Below are 17345 nucleotides of genomic sequence, written 5' to 3' on the forward strand. Positions count from 1 at the left end.
TGTGTGCCCTTTGCGGTATTGGACTGTGTATTAATATAAAAATTCCGCAGGACATTATTTTTGTTACAGTGCACCTGTAAATACAACCTCACTTTATTTTTCAAAAAACCCAACCCTTTTTGTGTCTGTGTCTCCCTGTCTTACACTATCATCCTGGCCACGCTCGGTCCCACATACTAGACACCTAGAGTGTAGGCTGGTGTTCCTAATTCCCACTACAAGGGGTGTCACAAGGACATTTTGCAAAATATGCCTCAAGGATGTATGTATGTTCTCACTCATCTCCTCAAGCACTCGCGGATAAGCTCTAGGATATGAAGTACCGTGAAATTCTAACTTATGGTAATAGTCAATATACAACGCATTGCCACTCACTATGTAGCAGCTGAAGATTTTTTTATTTAATTCTTTCATTCATTTTTGAAAATCACTTACTCTAAGATAGAATGAAAGAGGTCCAAAAATATCACATCTAACTTGAGCTCAAGACAGGAACCAGCATCAGTCTGGGTATCAGTCCACCACAGGGAATACTCACTCAACCTGAGCCAGCTAAGCATCATATAATGTGCACTTTTATAGATGTCATAGGAAACCAGCGTCATCTTCAAGCCTGTAATGGAGTAAATAGAAAACTGAAAAATATATTGGCAATAAAATTCAGAGGACCTTAATGAAAATTTGTATTTTTTTTCAGAGATATCATTGCACAATAACAGAGTGGTTAGTGGGTGCAACACGGTGGTGGAGTAGTAGCGCTGCTGCCTCGCAGGGAGTCATGTCACTGGATGTTTGCATGTTTTCCTGGTGGGTTTCCACAGTGTGCTCCAGTTTCCTTCCAAAGACATGCAGATTTGTGGATTTGGTGAGGCTAAAATGATGCTAGTGTATGTGTGTGCTTGTATTAACCTTGCAATGAGCTGATAACCCATCCAGGGATTGTTTCTGCCTCGCTCCCGATGCATGCTGGAATAGGCGCATCCCTGGATTGATGGTTTTAATCACTAAACATGTATTCTTTTCAGAGATATTGTGGCAAAGTGTGCTGGGAATTAAATGGATGTTGCAGGCAGTTCACAAGACAGAGAAGTTGAACATGTTCTCACCGTGATGATATCTCACATTTGTCATCTGGTGGAATATTCCAGATTTACATGAAGTAGGCGCGCAAGTATAAACTTTACAACACTTTCGTAGCAGAAGCATCCGCAGGCGCATGTGTTACATTGCGTGAAGTATAAACCCGGCCTAACACTGAGGACTTTCAGCCAATGAATCATTCAGCAGAATAGCGTCAAGAAACACTACTGGAGCTCCTTGGTATCAACAGCAATACACCGGCATTACACCTCACTGAATGTAACTGTTTTCTTTCTTTTTAGTCATTCTGATGTGTATTTGAGAAGTGTTTGTTGTTAGTCATAATATAATAAAAGTTATTTATTTACTGAGCTTCTGTAAAAAAGACAAATTTCCATTGGGGACAAATAAAGTGCAATCTATCTATCTATCTATCTATCTATCTATCTATCTATCTATCTATCTATCTATCTATCTATCTATCTATCTATCTATCTATCTATCTATCTATCTATCTATCTATCTATCTATCTATCTATCTATCTATCTATCTATCTATCTATCTATCTATCTATCTATCTATCTATCTATCTCCAGCGATCTGGGATGAAATTCTCCCTGAATTACTGTCTATTGGTGACTTACATTCTTAGCTGTGTGTGTGTGTATGTGTGTACCTTGTAATGGACTGGTGTTTAGTCCAGGGTTGCTTATTGTTGTGCTGTGTTTTGGCCTTCTTGGCTCTGTGTTTGGAAGATGTGTGAATGTACAATAATAAGAAAATTAGTATTTGCACTTTACTAGTCTGTTACAGTACATGACATACAAGTAAGAAATGAGAACATCAATCACCTGCTCGACTATAGTCAAAGAAACAGCTGAGTTGATACTTAAATGACAAATCTGGGATTTTTCAAGTCAAAGTTATTTCTTCATAAACATGGCATATATACACTCGCCACACAAAATTGTATTGTAAAGTTAAGAGTTTTCTATACATTTTTAAAAATATCTTGCTCACCCTGGCGTTTTCATAATGGAAGCTATCGGACACAGAGCACTACTGGAAATAAAAGCTTAAAAACTTACTGAATATATCCATTTTGAAGTGGCAAAATTTTGGATAAAAGAAAACATGCCTTCTGTATTCTGGAAATAATAATTTTATTGCATATTCCTGGAACTATTTTTCTTGAGGTTAAGATGTGATTTTTATTTGCTTGTGAAATAGGAGGAAGAGTTCTCACATAGATACAGATGTAAATTAATATGATACTATATGATATATCATCCATCCATCCATCCATTTTCCAACCCACTGAATCCGAACACAGGGTCACGGGGGTCTGCTGGAGCCAATCCCAGCCAACACAGGGCACAAGGCAGGAAACAATCCCGGGCAGGGTGCCAACCCACCGCAGATGATATATCATTATAATTATATATAAATATATAATTATATCATATAATTAATATGATATATGCAAAAGTTTGCTGACGACACTGCTATCGTGGGCTGCATCAGGAGTCGGCAGGAGGAGGAGTATAGGAACCTAATCAAGGACTTTGTTAAATGGTACGACTCAAACCTCCTACAACTGAACACCAGCAATACCAAGGAGCTGGTGGTGGATTTTAGGAGGACCAGGCTCCTCATGGATCCCGTGATCATTAGAGGTGACTGTGTGCAGAAGGTGCAGACCTATAAATACCTGGGAGTGCAGCTGGATGATAAATTGAACTGGACTGCCAATACTGATGCTCTGTGTAAGAAAGGACAGAGCCGACTATACTTCCTTAGAAGGATGGCGTCCTTCAACATCTGCAACAAAATGCTGCAGATGTTCTATCAAACGGTTGTGGCGAGCGCCCTCTTCTACGCGGTGGTGTGCTGGGGAGGCAGCATAAAGAAGAGGGACGCCTCACGCCTGGACAAACTGTAGAAAGAAAGAAAGAAAGAAAGAAAGAAAGAAAGAAAGAAAGAAAGAAAGAAAGAAAGAAAGAAAGAAAGAAAGAAAGAAAGAAAGAAAGAAAGAAAAAGAAAATGTTCAATTTGGAAATAGGTGCATTGGTGTTGATGGGGTGTGTTCATTTTTGATTGGCTATGTGCAGATATTAGAAAGTTTTCATCGTAGAAAGAAATATGTACGTGATATTTGAAGAATAATAGCAGTGCACATCCTTGAAGGTTTACATGTGAAAAGTGTTTTAAAAAAATCAACTTCTCAAAATAATATAAACAAGAGGATATTAAATAAAGTACAACTACAGTAAATTGTTAGGCAGGATTATTACACCTACTGTTTGAGCCTGTGGAAACAGTGCCATCTAGTGGGAAAACCGTCATGTTTCACTGCTTCAGAGAAGTACCCTCAGACAGGCAAAGGTCGGAACTAATCTTCATCAGGCAAGGAAACCACTAATGAAAAGTGTGTCATTGAGTGGGCTGTGAATCAGCACTCGTGTGCAGCTGCTCTTAGACAGGCTGCGTGCCGCTCTCTGGGAGAGCCCGCTGAAGAACAGGTGGAGTCCGTCAGGCTTCTCCTTTGCAGCAGTCTGAGGCAGGATATGCTGGTTAGGTCTCAATTAAGACGCATTTATATTTATACTTAAAAATCAATGAAGGCATAGATAGTAGAGACCCTCTGTAAATGTACACTTGTACAGAAGTATTTTAAAAAAAGAAAGGAAGTAGAAAGAAATCTATTGGCTTTATGTTAGATTAGCACACTTCCTATCCTAGTACTCTTATTCTTCAAAGGGACACTTTGTTAAAAGCTCATACTGAAGGTGAATGGGCAATTAGAAATGTTAGGGTTTGATGTTCAACATAAATTCAAGGCAGACATATCACGAAACTCTGGAGTATAAAAAGACTGTGCAGCTTGATTATGGGTGTGTATATGCTATATGTTATGTGTATACTGTACATGGAGGCTATATTTATACAGTATAAGTGTACTTTGCACATTCTGCTCATAACATATCGGTGCATATATACAAGCGTATATGTACCGTATACACAGTGTGGGTGTATATTTAAAAGGGAGAAGGTGTTTTTAATAATGCCATGCTATCATCTTAATGGTCATACCCAAATACAGATTGTTGTTTTACCTTACCAGTTTTTTACATGCAAAATGTACAATTCCTGTTTGTACAAACAAAGTATAGACTGACAGTTTATTTCAACCTCACATGACCTAAACCGAAAAGAGGTATCTGAAAAATTTTATTTTTGAACCATCGACGTATAACAGGAGTCAAAATGTTAGGCTGCTGGCAAGATTTTAGTCTGTAGCCTTACTCCGTCTTCAGCCCTGCTGGCTCCAGAGGTTGGATTCCTGGAAAATATTCACTTGTGTGGACTTGCAAAGCACAATGTAATACAGAAGGACCTTTTTCAGCTACATAAATAACTCAAAACAACACCTAATTTTTCTGCTCAACCGAAAAAAAAAGTTATTTTTTCATGTAATTTTACATAAGACAGATACAATAGACATATATATATATATATATATATATATATATATACACACACACATTATTTTTTTATATATATATATATATATATATTTTTTTTTTTTACACACACAGTATATTTTATACTTATATATCCCCCAAAGATATGTCTCTGTTCCAGTGCTGATTCCATTACAACATCATGGGGAGATGGAGCCTATCCCACAGCAGCACTGGGTGCAAGACAGGAAACAATGCTGGTCAGAAAGCCAGTCTATCCAAGGGAACTCTCACTCTCAAAAATTAATATTACGTTACAACTTAATCTGCACATCTTTGGGAGAAAAGGAAAGAATCTGAAATAAATGAAATAATTCCCTACAGGCTTGGTTAGAACATGGAAGATCCAAACAAACAAGACCTGGAGCGGAACCATCTTCACCAGAGGTATGAGGCAGCAGTTCTAACCACTCCAGCTTCACATTGCAAAACAAACATTAACCATTTCTCTATTATATAATGATTATTCTTTCGGAGCAGGAGTCCCTAACTCTAGTCCTGGAGGGCCGCAGTGGTTGCAGGTTTTCATTCAAACCCTTTTCTTAATTTGTGACCAGTTTTGGTGCTAATTAACTTCTTTTTGATTCACTTTAATTGGCTTGCTCTTAAAGACTCTGACTCTTAGAAAAGACAAAATCAACAATTTCGGAAATGTATGCCATGAAATTAAAGAACAGGTTTATTTAACGGCAAGGCTCGACGGCTAATTAAGCAACTGGTTGGAGTGAAATTGGTTGTGTTTGAGGCCCTGACTTAGTTGGTCTTCCGTTGGCTCCCTCACTTCACATTTCATTTCTGTTTGGGTGCCATTTAAGGAAAGAAATGAAGCAATTCAAAGGAATGATGAAGAAATGCAGAAGAACAAATCTTAAAACAACAAGTCAATTAAAATGAAAGAAAAGGAGTTAATTAGCAGTAAAACAAATTAAGAAAAGGGTTAGAATGAATACCTGCAGCCACTGTGGCCCTCCAAGACTGGAGTTGGGGACCCCTATGTTAGAGCATGAGTCCATTTTAGGGTTTTAAAAGATAACAAAACAATTATAAGCATTTCTGAGAGGTGAAAGCTCCAAACTGACAATACCTGTGCTGGGAATCGAAGAGGCAGCATTTCTACTTACTCTGCCCTAAATACAGCCTTGCTTGAGACAGATCAGTTATAATTTCAAAGATGGGTTATGTGTGTATATAAGACAGAACAGTCACGTCCTGGGACTGCCCTGAATGGAGTTTGCTTGTTCTCCCCCTGTAGATTCCTCCCACTGCCACAAGATACATAGGTTAGGTACATTGACGATTCTAATTGGCCTTGGTGTGTGTTTTTGTGGGTGTGTGTGTTTGCCTTGCAATGGACTGGCCCCCTGTCCAGGGTTTGTTCCTGCCTTGTGCCTTATGCTAGCTGAGATAGGCTCCAGCCCCCTCCTCATGCAACCCTGGTCTGGATCAAGCAGGTTACAAATGACATGCCAAAAATCAAATGTCTGCCTGTGTGTGTGTTATTAATACAATCCTGCACTCTTTGACCAAATGGAACCAAATTTGGCATAGTTGTTGTCTAGGACCAATATGTCAAGACAGACTAATTTGGAACCCAAAATGTTGACCCTGGGGTCCACAGAGTTTTTGCTTTTCCCGGTGTGCTACACCAGTGCCACCTGCTGGCTCGGAGCAAGTAAAAAATTCAAAGAGGCTAAAGTCAGACAAGCAGACAAAATGACCAGAGCTTAACATAACTTACCAGGGCAACACTGTGTGCTTCTTCTATCTATCCATTCATCCATCCATTTTCTAACCCGCTGAATCCGAACACAGGGTCACGGGGGTCCGCTGGAGCCAATCCCAGCTAACACAGGGCACAAGGCAGGGAACCAATCCCGGGCAGGGTGCCAACCCACCGCAGGACACACACAAACACCAAGCGCACACCAAGCACACACTAGGGCCAATTTAGAATCACCAATCCACTTAACCTGCATGTCTTTGGACTGTGGGAGGAAACCGGAGCGCCCGGAGAAAACCCACGCAGACATGGGGAGAACATGCAAACTCCACGCAGGGAGGACCCAGGAAGCGAACCCAGGTCCCCAGGTCTCCCAACTGCGAGGCAGCAGCGCTACCCACTGTGCCACCGTGCCGCCCTTCTTCTATCTAATATAATATAAAATGGAATATCATGCACTTTTGCAGTGCATGGGTGAGATTTGATTGAGAGTGGAACCACTGTGCAACACAAAGGAGAATCAAAGGGTTGTTGTTTAGCCAACTTTGTTGGCTTTTCTTAATAATTTAAGCACTATGAACCTTGATCTCAGAGAACAAGTTAGACATGACAGCATTCATGGTTACCACAATTCTGGACTCTAATTGGACCCAAAAAGAACAAATTCTTGACTCACGAGAGCAGAAACATTGATAGAGAGGCAGTGTGGATAACAGATCGTACAGGTAGCAATAATAACATGGTCACCATTTGAAAACAAACATACACCTTTCTAGAAGTATACCCAGCTAATGCCGGGTACTTCGGTTTGTATATATAAATACAGTACATACAGTACATACAGAGAGACACACACTGTATTAAAACTGTATATGCAGGCTTTGCATATTTTTCCTCATAATACTGTATATCTATGTCTACTTTGTATACAAGTGTATTTATGTCTAAGTTGTGAGTGAGTACAGTTGTGTACGCTCAAGTTTGGCTCCACAGTACTCCATATCCAAAAAAGCAGGCTTAGTTGACTAATTGACTAAATCACTGAAGGCCCCCTTTCACTGAAGTCCTCAGAGCCTATGCTTCCCTTTTGATGAGAACAATCAGGATGTGTGTCACAACCTGGACAATACCCCCTAGGATTGTGACCTTAAAGAAAGAAAGAAAAAACAAAAAATTTTTAACTTGTAAACAGGTGTATGGATGTTGAAGGGGTGTTGCCATTTTGACAGGCTGTGTGCAGACAGAGGTTCTGAGGAGCAGTTCCTTCTGGATCTGCCCTTGTGAATGAAAATATAAAGACAGACTCCAAAACGGAATCCTCATAGGAGTGCAGGAGCTCCGTGAGAAACATAAAAGTAAAGCATCCTTTAGTGTTGCTCAAATGAAACATCCCTTATACTGTAGGTTCCTGTGTTTTGGTTTGCCACACAACAGTCACATGAACACATCTACACTACATGCAGTACATTTAGTTTACCATGTGCCCCCTTGTGGTAACACGCACACATTTGCATAAATACCATGTGTACAGTATATACATAGTACTAGGGTGTTGTACCGTGTTAGCCATTATGAATGTAGAGAAAAGCCAAGCAAAATGACACCTTTTATTGGCTAACTAAAAAGATTACAATATGCAAGCTTTCGAGGCAACTCAGGCCCCTTCTTCAGGCAAGATGAAATCAAGAAGGGGCCTGAGTTGCCTCGAAAGCTTGCATATTGTAATCTTTTTAGTTAGCCAATAAAAGGTGTCATTTTGCTTGGCTTTTCTCTATGTGTATATGCATAAATATACACATAATGTATTCACAGTATGATGTTCTATAAGCATATGTACTGATACATTTTAAGTACAAGCCGATTTTCAGATTGTTTAATTTTACCACATTTTCACTTCATAAAAATACACAGTTCTTGAGTAACCACTTAAAAAATGTTTAAGAACAGTGTGCAACAAAACTAACCATGTACATCTTTTATGCTTTCATTTTTTTTACAAATCAGTTATACAAACCATATGCATATTCCTATTTACACTTGGACATTTTTTGCCATATGTATTATTTATTCCAAATAAAGTGTTTTAGATATAAATTCCCCATTTCACTGCAAAGTAAAGAAAGTTGCATTTACTGTGAGATCCCCATGCTGAAAGGCTGGGCTGCCCACTGATGGATTCCAGCAGCTTAAAATATCATTTCCTAAAGCAAACAAATTTCATTAGCCATTAAGGTTGTGAACATTTTCAGCCATCATTTATTTAGGTTTGTGCAGTGTATCCTCGGGAACATTTGGCATCAGAATGTTTTTAAGTGTTTCTTTCCAGGTCACTCATGATGCTTACCATAAGGCCTAAGGAGAACAGAGGCTTTATTTATTAATATATGTTAAAAACCCAATAAGGAAATTGACCAGGAACGTAACATTTGAACTAAATGTGATAAGCCATGCAGAAAAGATGCTAGAGAGAATAGAGTATGTGCTTGAATGAAAGTGTGGCAGTTTAGTCGCAGTGTGGGATTGCAGGCGCCCCATTCATGTAACAAACGAACTTGGCATTAAACTCTTGAAATGTCTAAATAACTGGTAATGTCCTCGTTCATAACCAAGCGCTCAGTAACAGAAGAGAGTTCCACCAAACAGGCTTTTGCATCCAAAGTGCTTTAGAACAAGGGAATGGTAGTAGTTTCATTTTAATGTCCTACACGGTCAAATTATTATAAATTAAAAATACAAAAAAAAAAAAAAGATGGACCCTTTTCATGACAAACTAAAAAATGATCCCTGTCTTCCTTTTTTATCACTGTGGTTCTCCAGTTCAGTTTTGTTTCCACGTCCCAGACAGATTAAAATCAGCGACTGCAGCTTTGTCTGGATCCATTATTTTTCACAATCACTTTCTAGGAGCTGCAAAGCCGGTGGTCATTTTTCTTTTTTATCCTTCCAAATGAGATCCAACATTATAGACACAGACTTAACTCCTTCCTGACAGAGCATTTCTTGCACTGCACCACGCAGCACCAGTGAAATCGGCACAGGCAGTTCTCTTCAAACACCACCGTCTCTTCCCTGTAGCCTCGTCCGCAGCATAGCAAGTCACATCCACTGACATCCATTGCTGTGCTATTACACACACGCCCTTTGGTACCCAGGGAGCCAGTCTTTCTGTTTGGCAAACAAAAGTCAGGTGACTCCGCAGAGTAGATGAGATCCTGCTTGTCTGGCGGTTTAATGTTGTGCCCCACAGGGATGAGGGTTTTACCATCATTGCCTCCCATCACCTTAAAGGCTCCATTAAACCTTTCCAGGAGGCGATCACCCACTTCGCGAAAATGAGGCATTTTTTTCCAGCAGGTTCTGAGTGTGCATGAGCCAGACAATCCGTGACATTTACATTCAGTTCTCATATAATTCTTCACAGCCTGTAGTTAGAGACAAAGATAGATTGGTTAGATAAAAGCAGACGCTATTTGAAAAGAATTCACCTCTTCTTGCCTCCGAGCCATCTCAAAGCTTAGAAGGCTTGACGGCAGGAATCACTTAGATATACACTTCTGATAATTAGCCATGATTAATGCAATGCCCTTATCTCTACCAGGTTTTTAATTAAGAAAACATACAATAAATATACAGTGGAACTTATGAAAAAGGGGCCGTTCATGCTGTAATTCTATGTAAAATGAATCTTTATGGGCTTTTGCTGCTAAATGCTGGATTGCTGCTCAGTTGAAGGTTGTCTTCCTCAACACCACACCCCGCACCTGCCCAGTTACCTGAATATGACCCCTCTCTAAGCACAGTTTAAGCTGTGTGGCGGCATTTCAGAATGTGATAAAGTGATACTGACAAAGAGGGTCAAAGGTGAACACTGGGCAATTTATTAGTATTAGGTATAATTAAGAGCGGCAGTCAAGCATTCACCAAATGCCAGCCGGCCACTGTCTAAATCTAATGATATGGTAACTATTTCAAACCTTTACGTTTGAGAAAATGCAGTCGGTGAAGAAAGTGTTCTAGTTTGTGAAGGTTGTGATTAACGGAGAATTGCAGAGCAACATTTTTTGATTGTTTCATGTGTTGGTGGAATTTACATCTTCTGGCCTTTTTTTGTTTTTTTAATTAAGTTTGACTATATTCACCTTATTTTGACATGGCCCTCTCTTTACAGATTATGAAAACAGAACAGCAGTTCACACAGGAATAATAAAGCAAAAAAAAAAAAATGTACAAAAATGTTTGAATCATATAAAGCACTTAAACATAGCTGTCTTCTGCTTTTTTGTCCTGATGGTTGTTCACAGAACCAGCAATGATCTTCTGATTTCACACTAAGTATATATTATCAGATAAACTGATCTCAGAAAAAGGAAGTAAGCCCCTTGAATCCAATATCCTGGCTTTGAATCTTACAACCAGTTGTTGTCTGTGTGGCATGTGCATGTTCGATCTATGTCTGCATGGGTATTTCCCCCAACATCCCAAAAGACAGGCATAGTAGGTGAATTGGCAACTCTAAATTGGCCCTGAAGTGAGTGAATGTGTGCCCTGCAGTGGACTGGTGGCCTGTCCAGGGTAATTCCTGCATTGTGCCCTATGCTTCCAGGACAGGACAGGCTGCACACCCCGTAAAATACTGAATTTGTTTAGGTGCGTTTCTGAATGTATAATATAATATAATATAATATAATATAATATAATATAATATAATATAATATAATATAATATAATATGGCACAATGGTTACCACTGCTTCCTCCATCTACAAGTGTCCAATCAGTGTCTGCATATTCTTGCATGCATGTTTTTTCTAAGGGTGTTCCAGTTTCTCTCACATTCCAGAAAGACATACAGGACACATTTGTCAGATAAGCTACCCTTGCCTGGTATAAGTGAGAAGGTGTGTGGGTGTAAGCGAGTGTGTTCTGTAAGTGACTGTAACCGCATCATAGGTTGGTTCTTGTCTTCCATCTGCTGCCTCTGGGGTAGCCTCTGGCACCCCATGACCCTGAAGCTGGATTATGTGGTTTTAGATAATGACTGGACGATTGATGTAATAAAAGGCAGTAAATTGATCAGATTTCTGTCTCATTCTGAGGTTTGTTCATGTTTCCAGACTGTCCAGCAAAGATATGGAGGTCAGTTTAATTGATATCTCCAAACTGCCCCTGTTTTTGGGTGACAGTGATTCAGGGATAGTTCCTGACTTGCTTCAAATGTTGCAAGGATAGCCATCAGCTTCCTGCAACTCTGTTGAAGAAAAAATCTTTTTATGTTTTATTTATAGTTCATTACATATACTGGCTTATATATATACAAAAATAATTAAAATGCCTGGTGTACTTGTGTGTATATGCATAATAATGCAGTAGAGATAAACTGGCAACCTGCCACACAATGTGAAGTGATGCCACAGCTGGAGAAGCCTTATGAATGTTTGAAATATTCTAGCTATGAAGAGTACAAGGTCAGAGGTTCATATTAAGGAGGAGGACAGCCCATGAGGGCAAATGGCACAATACAAACCAACTATCACATAAATAGATTAAGAGAAAGAGGAGCATAAAAAATGAGTTAATAGCATTGCTATCTCGTAGCACTTTTTAGACTGTTTTTTGGTTTACAGGGTGGAATTGTGTGTTTCTCCTCTTTATATTAAAATGTAATGAGTTACGTCAGTGTGGCTGTATGTGTGACTGCAGATGTTCTTATTCCTATGAAAGTGAAGCCTCATGCAAACCATGGTGTTTGGAGGAAGATTAAGACTATTGTAATAAGACAGAAACTTGCTCAGAATCTAATGTCAAATCTTTATATGATAATCAGCTATTTCATTCAACACTCTTTACATATCTATCGCAGATGGCTTCTCAGTTATTCAAAACTATGGGCTGGAAAGAGCATATGGATTCTCATTCGGAGAGACTACAGCCTGAAAAACAGACACACTTATCAAAAATAAGCAGAGCAATAACTTTGTAAATTAACGAAGTCTGATTGATCCAGAGACCTGTAGGCTATGGAGAGGCTAACCAAGAAATGCTGAGAAAATAACAAATAGAGCAAGTGCTCATACCTTTCTCACTAATCTTCTGATGGGCACTGATGTACTATTCTATCTATCTATCTATCTATCTATCTATCTATCTATCTATCTATCTATCTATCTATCTATCTATCTATCTATCTATCTATCTATCTATCTATCTATCTATCTATCTATCTATCTATCTATCTAAATTTTTAATACTACTATGGACATAATGCAACAAAATAGAATTTACTTTTCAGGGACCACAGACCATTCGTCATAAGAATGAAGGTCACCAAGAATTGGGTAAAGAATTGAAAAATTACAGTTTTTTGACATGCACCTTAGTTTGATTTTTGCTGACATAATGTCATGCATGTGCGGCAGATGGTCGCCTTCCAGGCTCATGTAAGGTATGTGGTACCACCTTTGCCTTCTTGCTTACCCCCCTACAATATATATCTTTTTTTAAATTCATGAGTATTTTGTTTATTATTATTACAATGCAGTGGAGAGAGATCAGGAAGGAAAGCAAATATTTTTTTTACCTTCAAACACATACATTGATATTGTTTTCATAATATATATGCAACTCAAAGGAAACGCAATTAAGAGTTTAATGTAGTCTCATGTAACAGAAATGTGTATTACTGATCATTATTGATTTTCATATATTTTCATCCACCCATTTTTGGCTTACACAGTTGAATACAAAGTCACAGTGGAAGTATGGGCCTTTCTTGACAGTAAAGGGACCCACAGTAAGAATCAATTCTTGGCTGGACCCAACACTTGAAATATTCAGTTTCTAAATGACATATTTGCATGTCTCTAGAGTGAAGGAAGAAAGCTGAGTGCTGCAGAGTCTGCAGAGTCCAACGAGAAGACATACTGTACCTATAAGGAATCCAAGAGGTGCCTGAGTGGTGTGCGCTGCTAGCTACTGGGCTACTTTTTCATTACACAGTATCTTTACTAAAATGACAGTTTGTAAAAATTAAAAAAGACACGGAAGCCAAAAAAATTGACTGAATTATACTATACATAGACCAACATATAGAAAGAGCCAATCTGCTGCATCTTCCTAAACAATAAATACATGCAAATATGTATTTATATTGGTAACTTCTAACTATATGATTAAGTTATCTGATTGTTGACTTAAATATTAAGGCAATTAAGAAAACCAATGCAACACAGAAAACACATTGTAGAAAAGCCAACTGTATGCACTAGATGAACAGCTTTATTATTGTTTGCAGTCATTTTCATAAGCACATTACGATTCCACAGTTCTAAGATAGAAATAAACACTAAACGGGTTATCAGCTGCTCGCACAGTAGTACTCTCTAGAGTCCAGTTCATTCCAGCTGCTCACATCTGGAGTGTAGAAAGAAATCAGACAAGATACCATGACAGCTACACATTTAGCACCCCACAATGCCACCTAGTGTTTAGAATATGTATTGCTCCAGAAAGCACAGACCTGGGTCACACATCATGGAGCCAACTGTCTAAGTCAATTGTGGCTTCAGGAAGGTGACTATTACATGCAATGGAAGCCTCTTAACATAGTGAGGAATAGCATTGTTTTACTAACAAAAGATCTATGGCTTTTGGAACAAAACCCAATTTTTAAACCATGCATTCCAGATATCATTATTATTACACAGAACCAGATTCCATCCTAATCCAGAAGACACAACTGGAAATCAGTATGAGACTTACTGGAGGATCCAAACTTTTACTGCCCTAAGACAGCTCTCACTTGCTGTGCCTCTGTGAAAGGAATCACACACTCCACATTTTTTGTTGTGGCCAGAGGGGGAGCCACTCTAATGACACAAACAGCCCAGTTTAATTTATAATTATGGAATTGACAGTATGTCTCAAAACATACTTAGCAGTAGAGTGTTGTACCGTGTTAGCCATAGATTGATACAGGAGAAAGTAGGGTGAAATGACACCTTTTATTGGCTAACTAAATAGATTGCAAATGCAAGCTTTCAAGGCAGCTAAGGCCCCTTCATCAGGTTATCTGCATTTCAGGCACACAATATCTGTCACTTAAAGTCTGTATTTTGGGGATGTTTTTCAGCTTTGTTAGAACTAACCCATTGAAATATGACTTGTCCGCTTATACTGCTGCTTTCATTTTAAACAGTTTTCACAAACAGAATTTTAAAAAATCTGGTGAGGAAGCAAACACCAGTTAAAGTTAGCTGGAAATATTTAACATAATTTATTTTACAATACAATGTCATATACAATGTCATAAAAAAAAAAAACTTTAAACCTGTGATCTTCTGTCTTTTCACATGCTTTTTATTTCATTTGAAAATGTGGGTTAATTTTTGTAACTACCTTATTTTGAAAATCACTGAAAAAAAATGTCATTTGACTGACTTACTGATTGGGAAGAGGCTTCCAGTTCATGCTGAAAACAAGCTCATGGAGGTTTTTAAATTTCAACAAGTATGCATTTTGAAATTATAAAAGTTTCAAAAAGACATTTTTGAAGTGTGGCCTAGTGGGAAAAGTGCTGGACTGAAATCTTCCACCAAATGCCATAAAAAATTGGACTATCAGACTGGACTTGTAAAGTGACTCAGGATGGTATTCAATATAGAAAGCTAGTAAATAAAATAAAGTAAAATGTATGCGTTTTGCAAAACAAACTTTGTATCATGTCATACTTTAGAAATATAAATGATTACACAGTCCTTCAAGCTAGCACACAACAGCTATTCACACCAAGCCTAACTACTAATACAGACATGCCTTGCAAATTTATTTTGCCTTTAATTAACAAAGTTAATTATTTGGCATTATATCACAAATGACATTTGTTAAGTAGGCAGTGAACCTTTTCCAAAGTAAATCAATCTTAAAGTTGTCTCAAAATAGAAGAATGGAAAGGCAACAGGACCAGATGAAATACCAGCGTAAGTGTGAGAGATTTTAGGGAAAGAGAGAGTAGATGTGTTGTAAAATCTAACGCAGAAGATCTATGAACAGGAGAGAACACCAGAAGAGTGGTTGTACACATTTATGAGGAGAAGTTGGATGTGGCAGAAATGAGAATGTTGAGGTGGATATGTGGAGTTACAGATAAAGAAAAGAATAAGATATGAGACAATCAAAGGTACAACAAAAGTGGGAGAGATACCTAAGAAAATACAGGAAAGTAGGTTGAAGTGGTATGGACATGTGATGAGGAGAGACAATAAATATGTGGGCAAAATAGAAATGAGAATGGAAGTATAGGGGAAGAGAAAGTGAGGGAGGCTCAAGCGGAGGTGGATGGATAAAGTGAAAGACTGGAGATTGGACTGGACTGGAGAGGAGATGCAGGACCTAGCTGTATGGAAAAAGTTGATAGGTTCATTAACCCCCAACATAGAAGTGGGAAAAGAAGAAGAAGAGGAAAAAGAAGAAGTATTCTGCGTTAATTTAGAACATTTCCTTGTAAATATTTGTGGAATATATACAAATTTAACGAAAAGAATGTCCATTTTGGTTTGACTTAGATGCTGGATTTGGTTAATACAATTTAATCAGGTTAATCCAAAGTTTGATTGATAGCCTTCTCAGCTGTGCATCATGGAATGAAGCAATAGCACCAATGGAGAATAAACAGCCATGTTAGACAGCTAAGCACATAGAAAGTGAAATATGCAAAAGGAGCTTAGCACGTGAGTGTGTTTGATGTGTGGTCAGCATTTGGATACAGCTTTGTTTCTTATTTGTTTATTTTCTGTGTACATTGTTATTACATTTTCAATAATAGTAAAGGGTAACAAAACTGGTTAGCTGCAGATATTCACTTAGTCTCAGTATAGTTTTTACGACGCACAAAAGGAGTAAAAGGGAAATCTTAGTAGTGAGTGGACAGGCAGAGAGTCAAGAAAGGTCTAGAATGTTTACAGCTATGGAATACAATCAATGATCTGAGTAAAGTGTTTTTGATGATAAATGGGATACACTAAAGAATTTCGAGTTCACTGTGGGAGTAGGAACATTCTCCTCATGCAACTGTGTGTTTTTCACCTAACTACATGCTGTCATACTGACTGGAGATCCCAAACTGTCATAGTCTGAGTAAATCTGTGTACTGTACAATGGACTGCCATCCCATCCAGCAGTGATTCATGACAATAATAAATGTAAATGATAAGGAAAGACTCCATTTACCTATTACCCTACAGTGGAAACTTCTTCCAAATGCAATCCCCACTAGTTGCTTCATACATTGGATTTTGAAAAATCTAAAAACTAGCTGCCCCTCCACCCTTAATGCATAGCCTTTAGTCACACACTCACTGCAACATAAGCCTCGTCAATCTGCTTCCTCTATCTCATTACCTTATCAGTTCCTGTCATTATTCAAGGAATACGTTTCTCTGCTGTTTTAGGAAAAATTATTTGCTGATATACACTTCCTGTCCGTTTTGTACATTGTCACTGAACCAGTGAATTATTTAATTTAATCTGAAAGCCGCTGAACCTAATCTTTTAATTCAATGTTTTTTTTTCATATTGCTAAAGAATTAAATAATCATCCAAGATGTGGCACAGCTGGCAACTGTTCTATAAGTGACTGTGGTGCACACAGTAGAGATGAGTTTCTTATATATCTGATAATTTACTGAGAAACAAACCTTCAGACTGACTATTGTAATTTAGCCAATTTTGCTTGCTTTCTGCCTTATATGAACAATTTACGAAAGCACATGCATTTGTGTACGGCAATCAATATGTTTACTTTTTATTATACTACGGAACATTAAAATTTCAGCAGTTTATGCTAAATATGTTTAGATTTTCAAAAAATTACCCTTCTCTACTTTACCTCTTGCTCTGTAATTATAACAAGATATGACCTAGAGATATTTACTTTATGCCAGAAATGAACTGCATATATCCTGCAAGGATTGTATTAAAAAAAAAATATATTATTCTATGAAGTTAAATGCTGTTAATTAGGAATC

General features: G+C 38.1%; 1 protein-coding gene across 2 annotated transcripts in view; it reads right to left on the minus strand.

Annotated features, from left to right (window-relative positions):
- Positions 1-8169: 8169 nt before the first annotated feature.
- Positions 8170-17345, minus strand: part of wnt6b (wingless-type MMTV integration site family, member 6b) — a 93495-nt gene continuing 84319 nt past the window's right edge. For both annotated transcript variants that reach the window (XM_028806479.2, XM_028806478.2), the window contains exon 4: positions 8170-9747. In XM_028806479.2, the coding sequence (XP_028662312.1) occupies positions 9286-9747 (462 nt within the window). In that variant the 3' untranslated portion in view covers positions 8170-9285. The remainder of the gene's footprint in view (positions 9748-17345) is intronic.

This window comes from Erpetoichthys calabaricus, chromosome 8, assembly GCF_900747795.2.
Source record: "Erpetoichthys calabaricus chromosome 8, fErpCal1.3, whole genome shotgun sequence".
Taxonomy (NCBI): domain Eukaryota; kingdom Metazoa; phylum Chordata; class Cladistia; order Polypteriformes; family Polypteridae; genus Erpetoichthys; species Erpetoichthys calabaricus.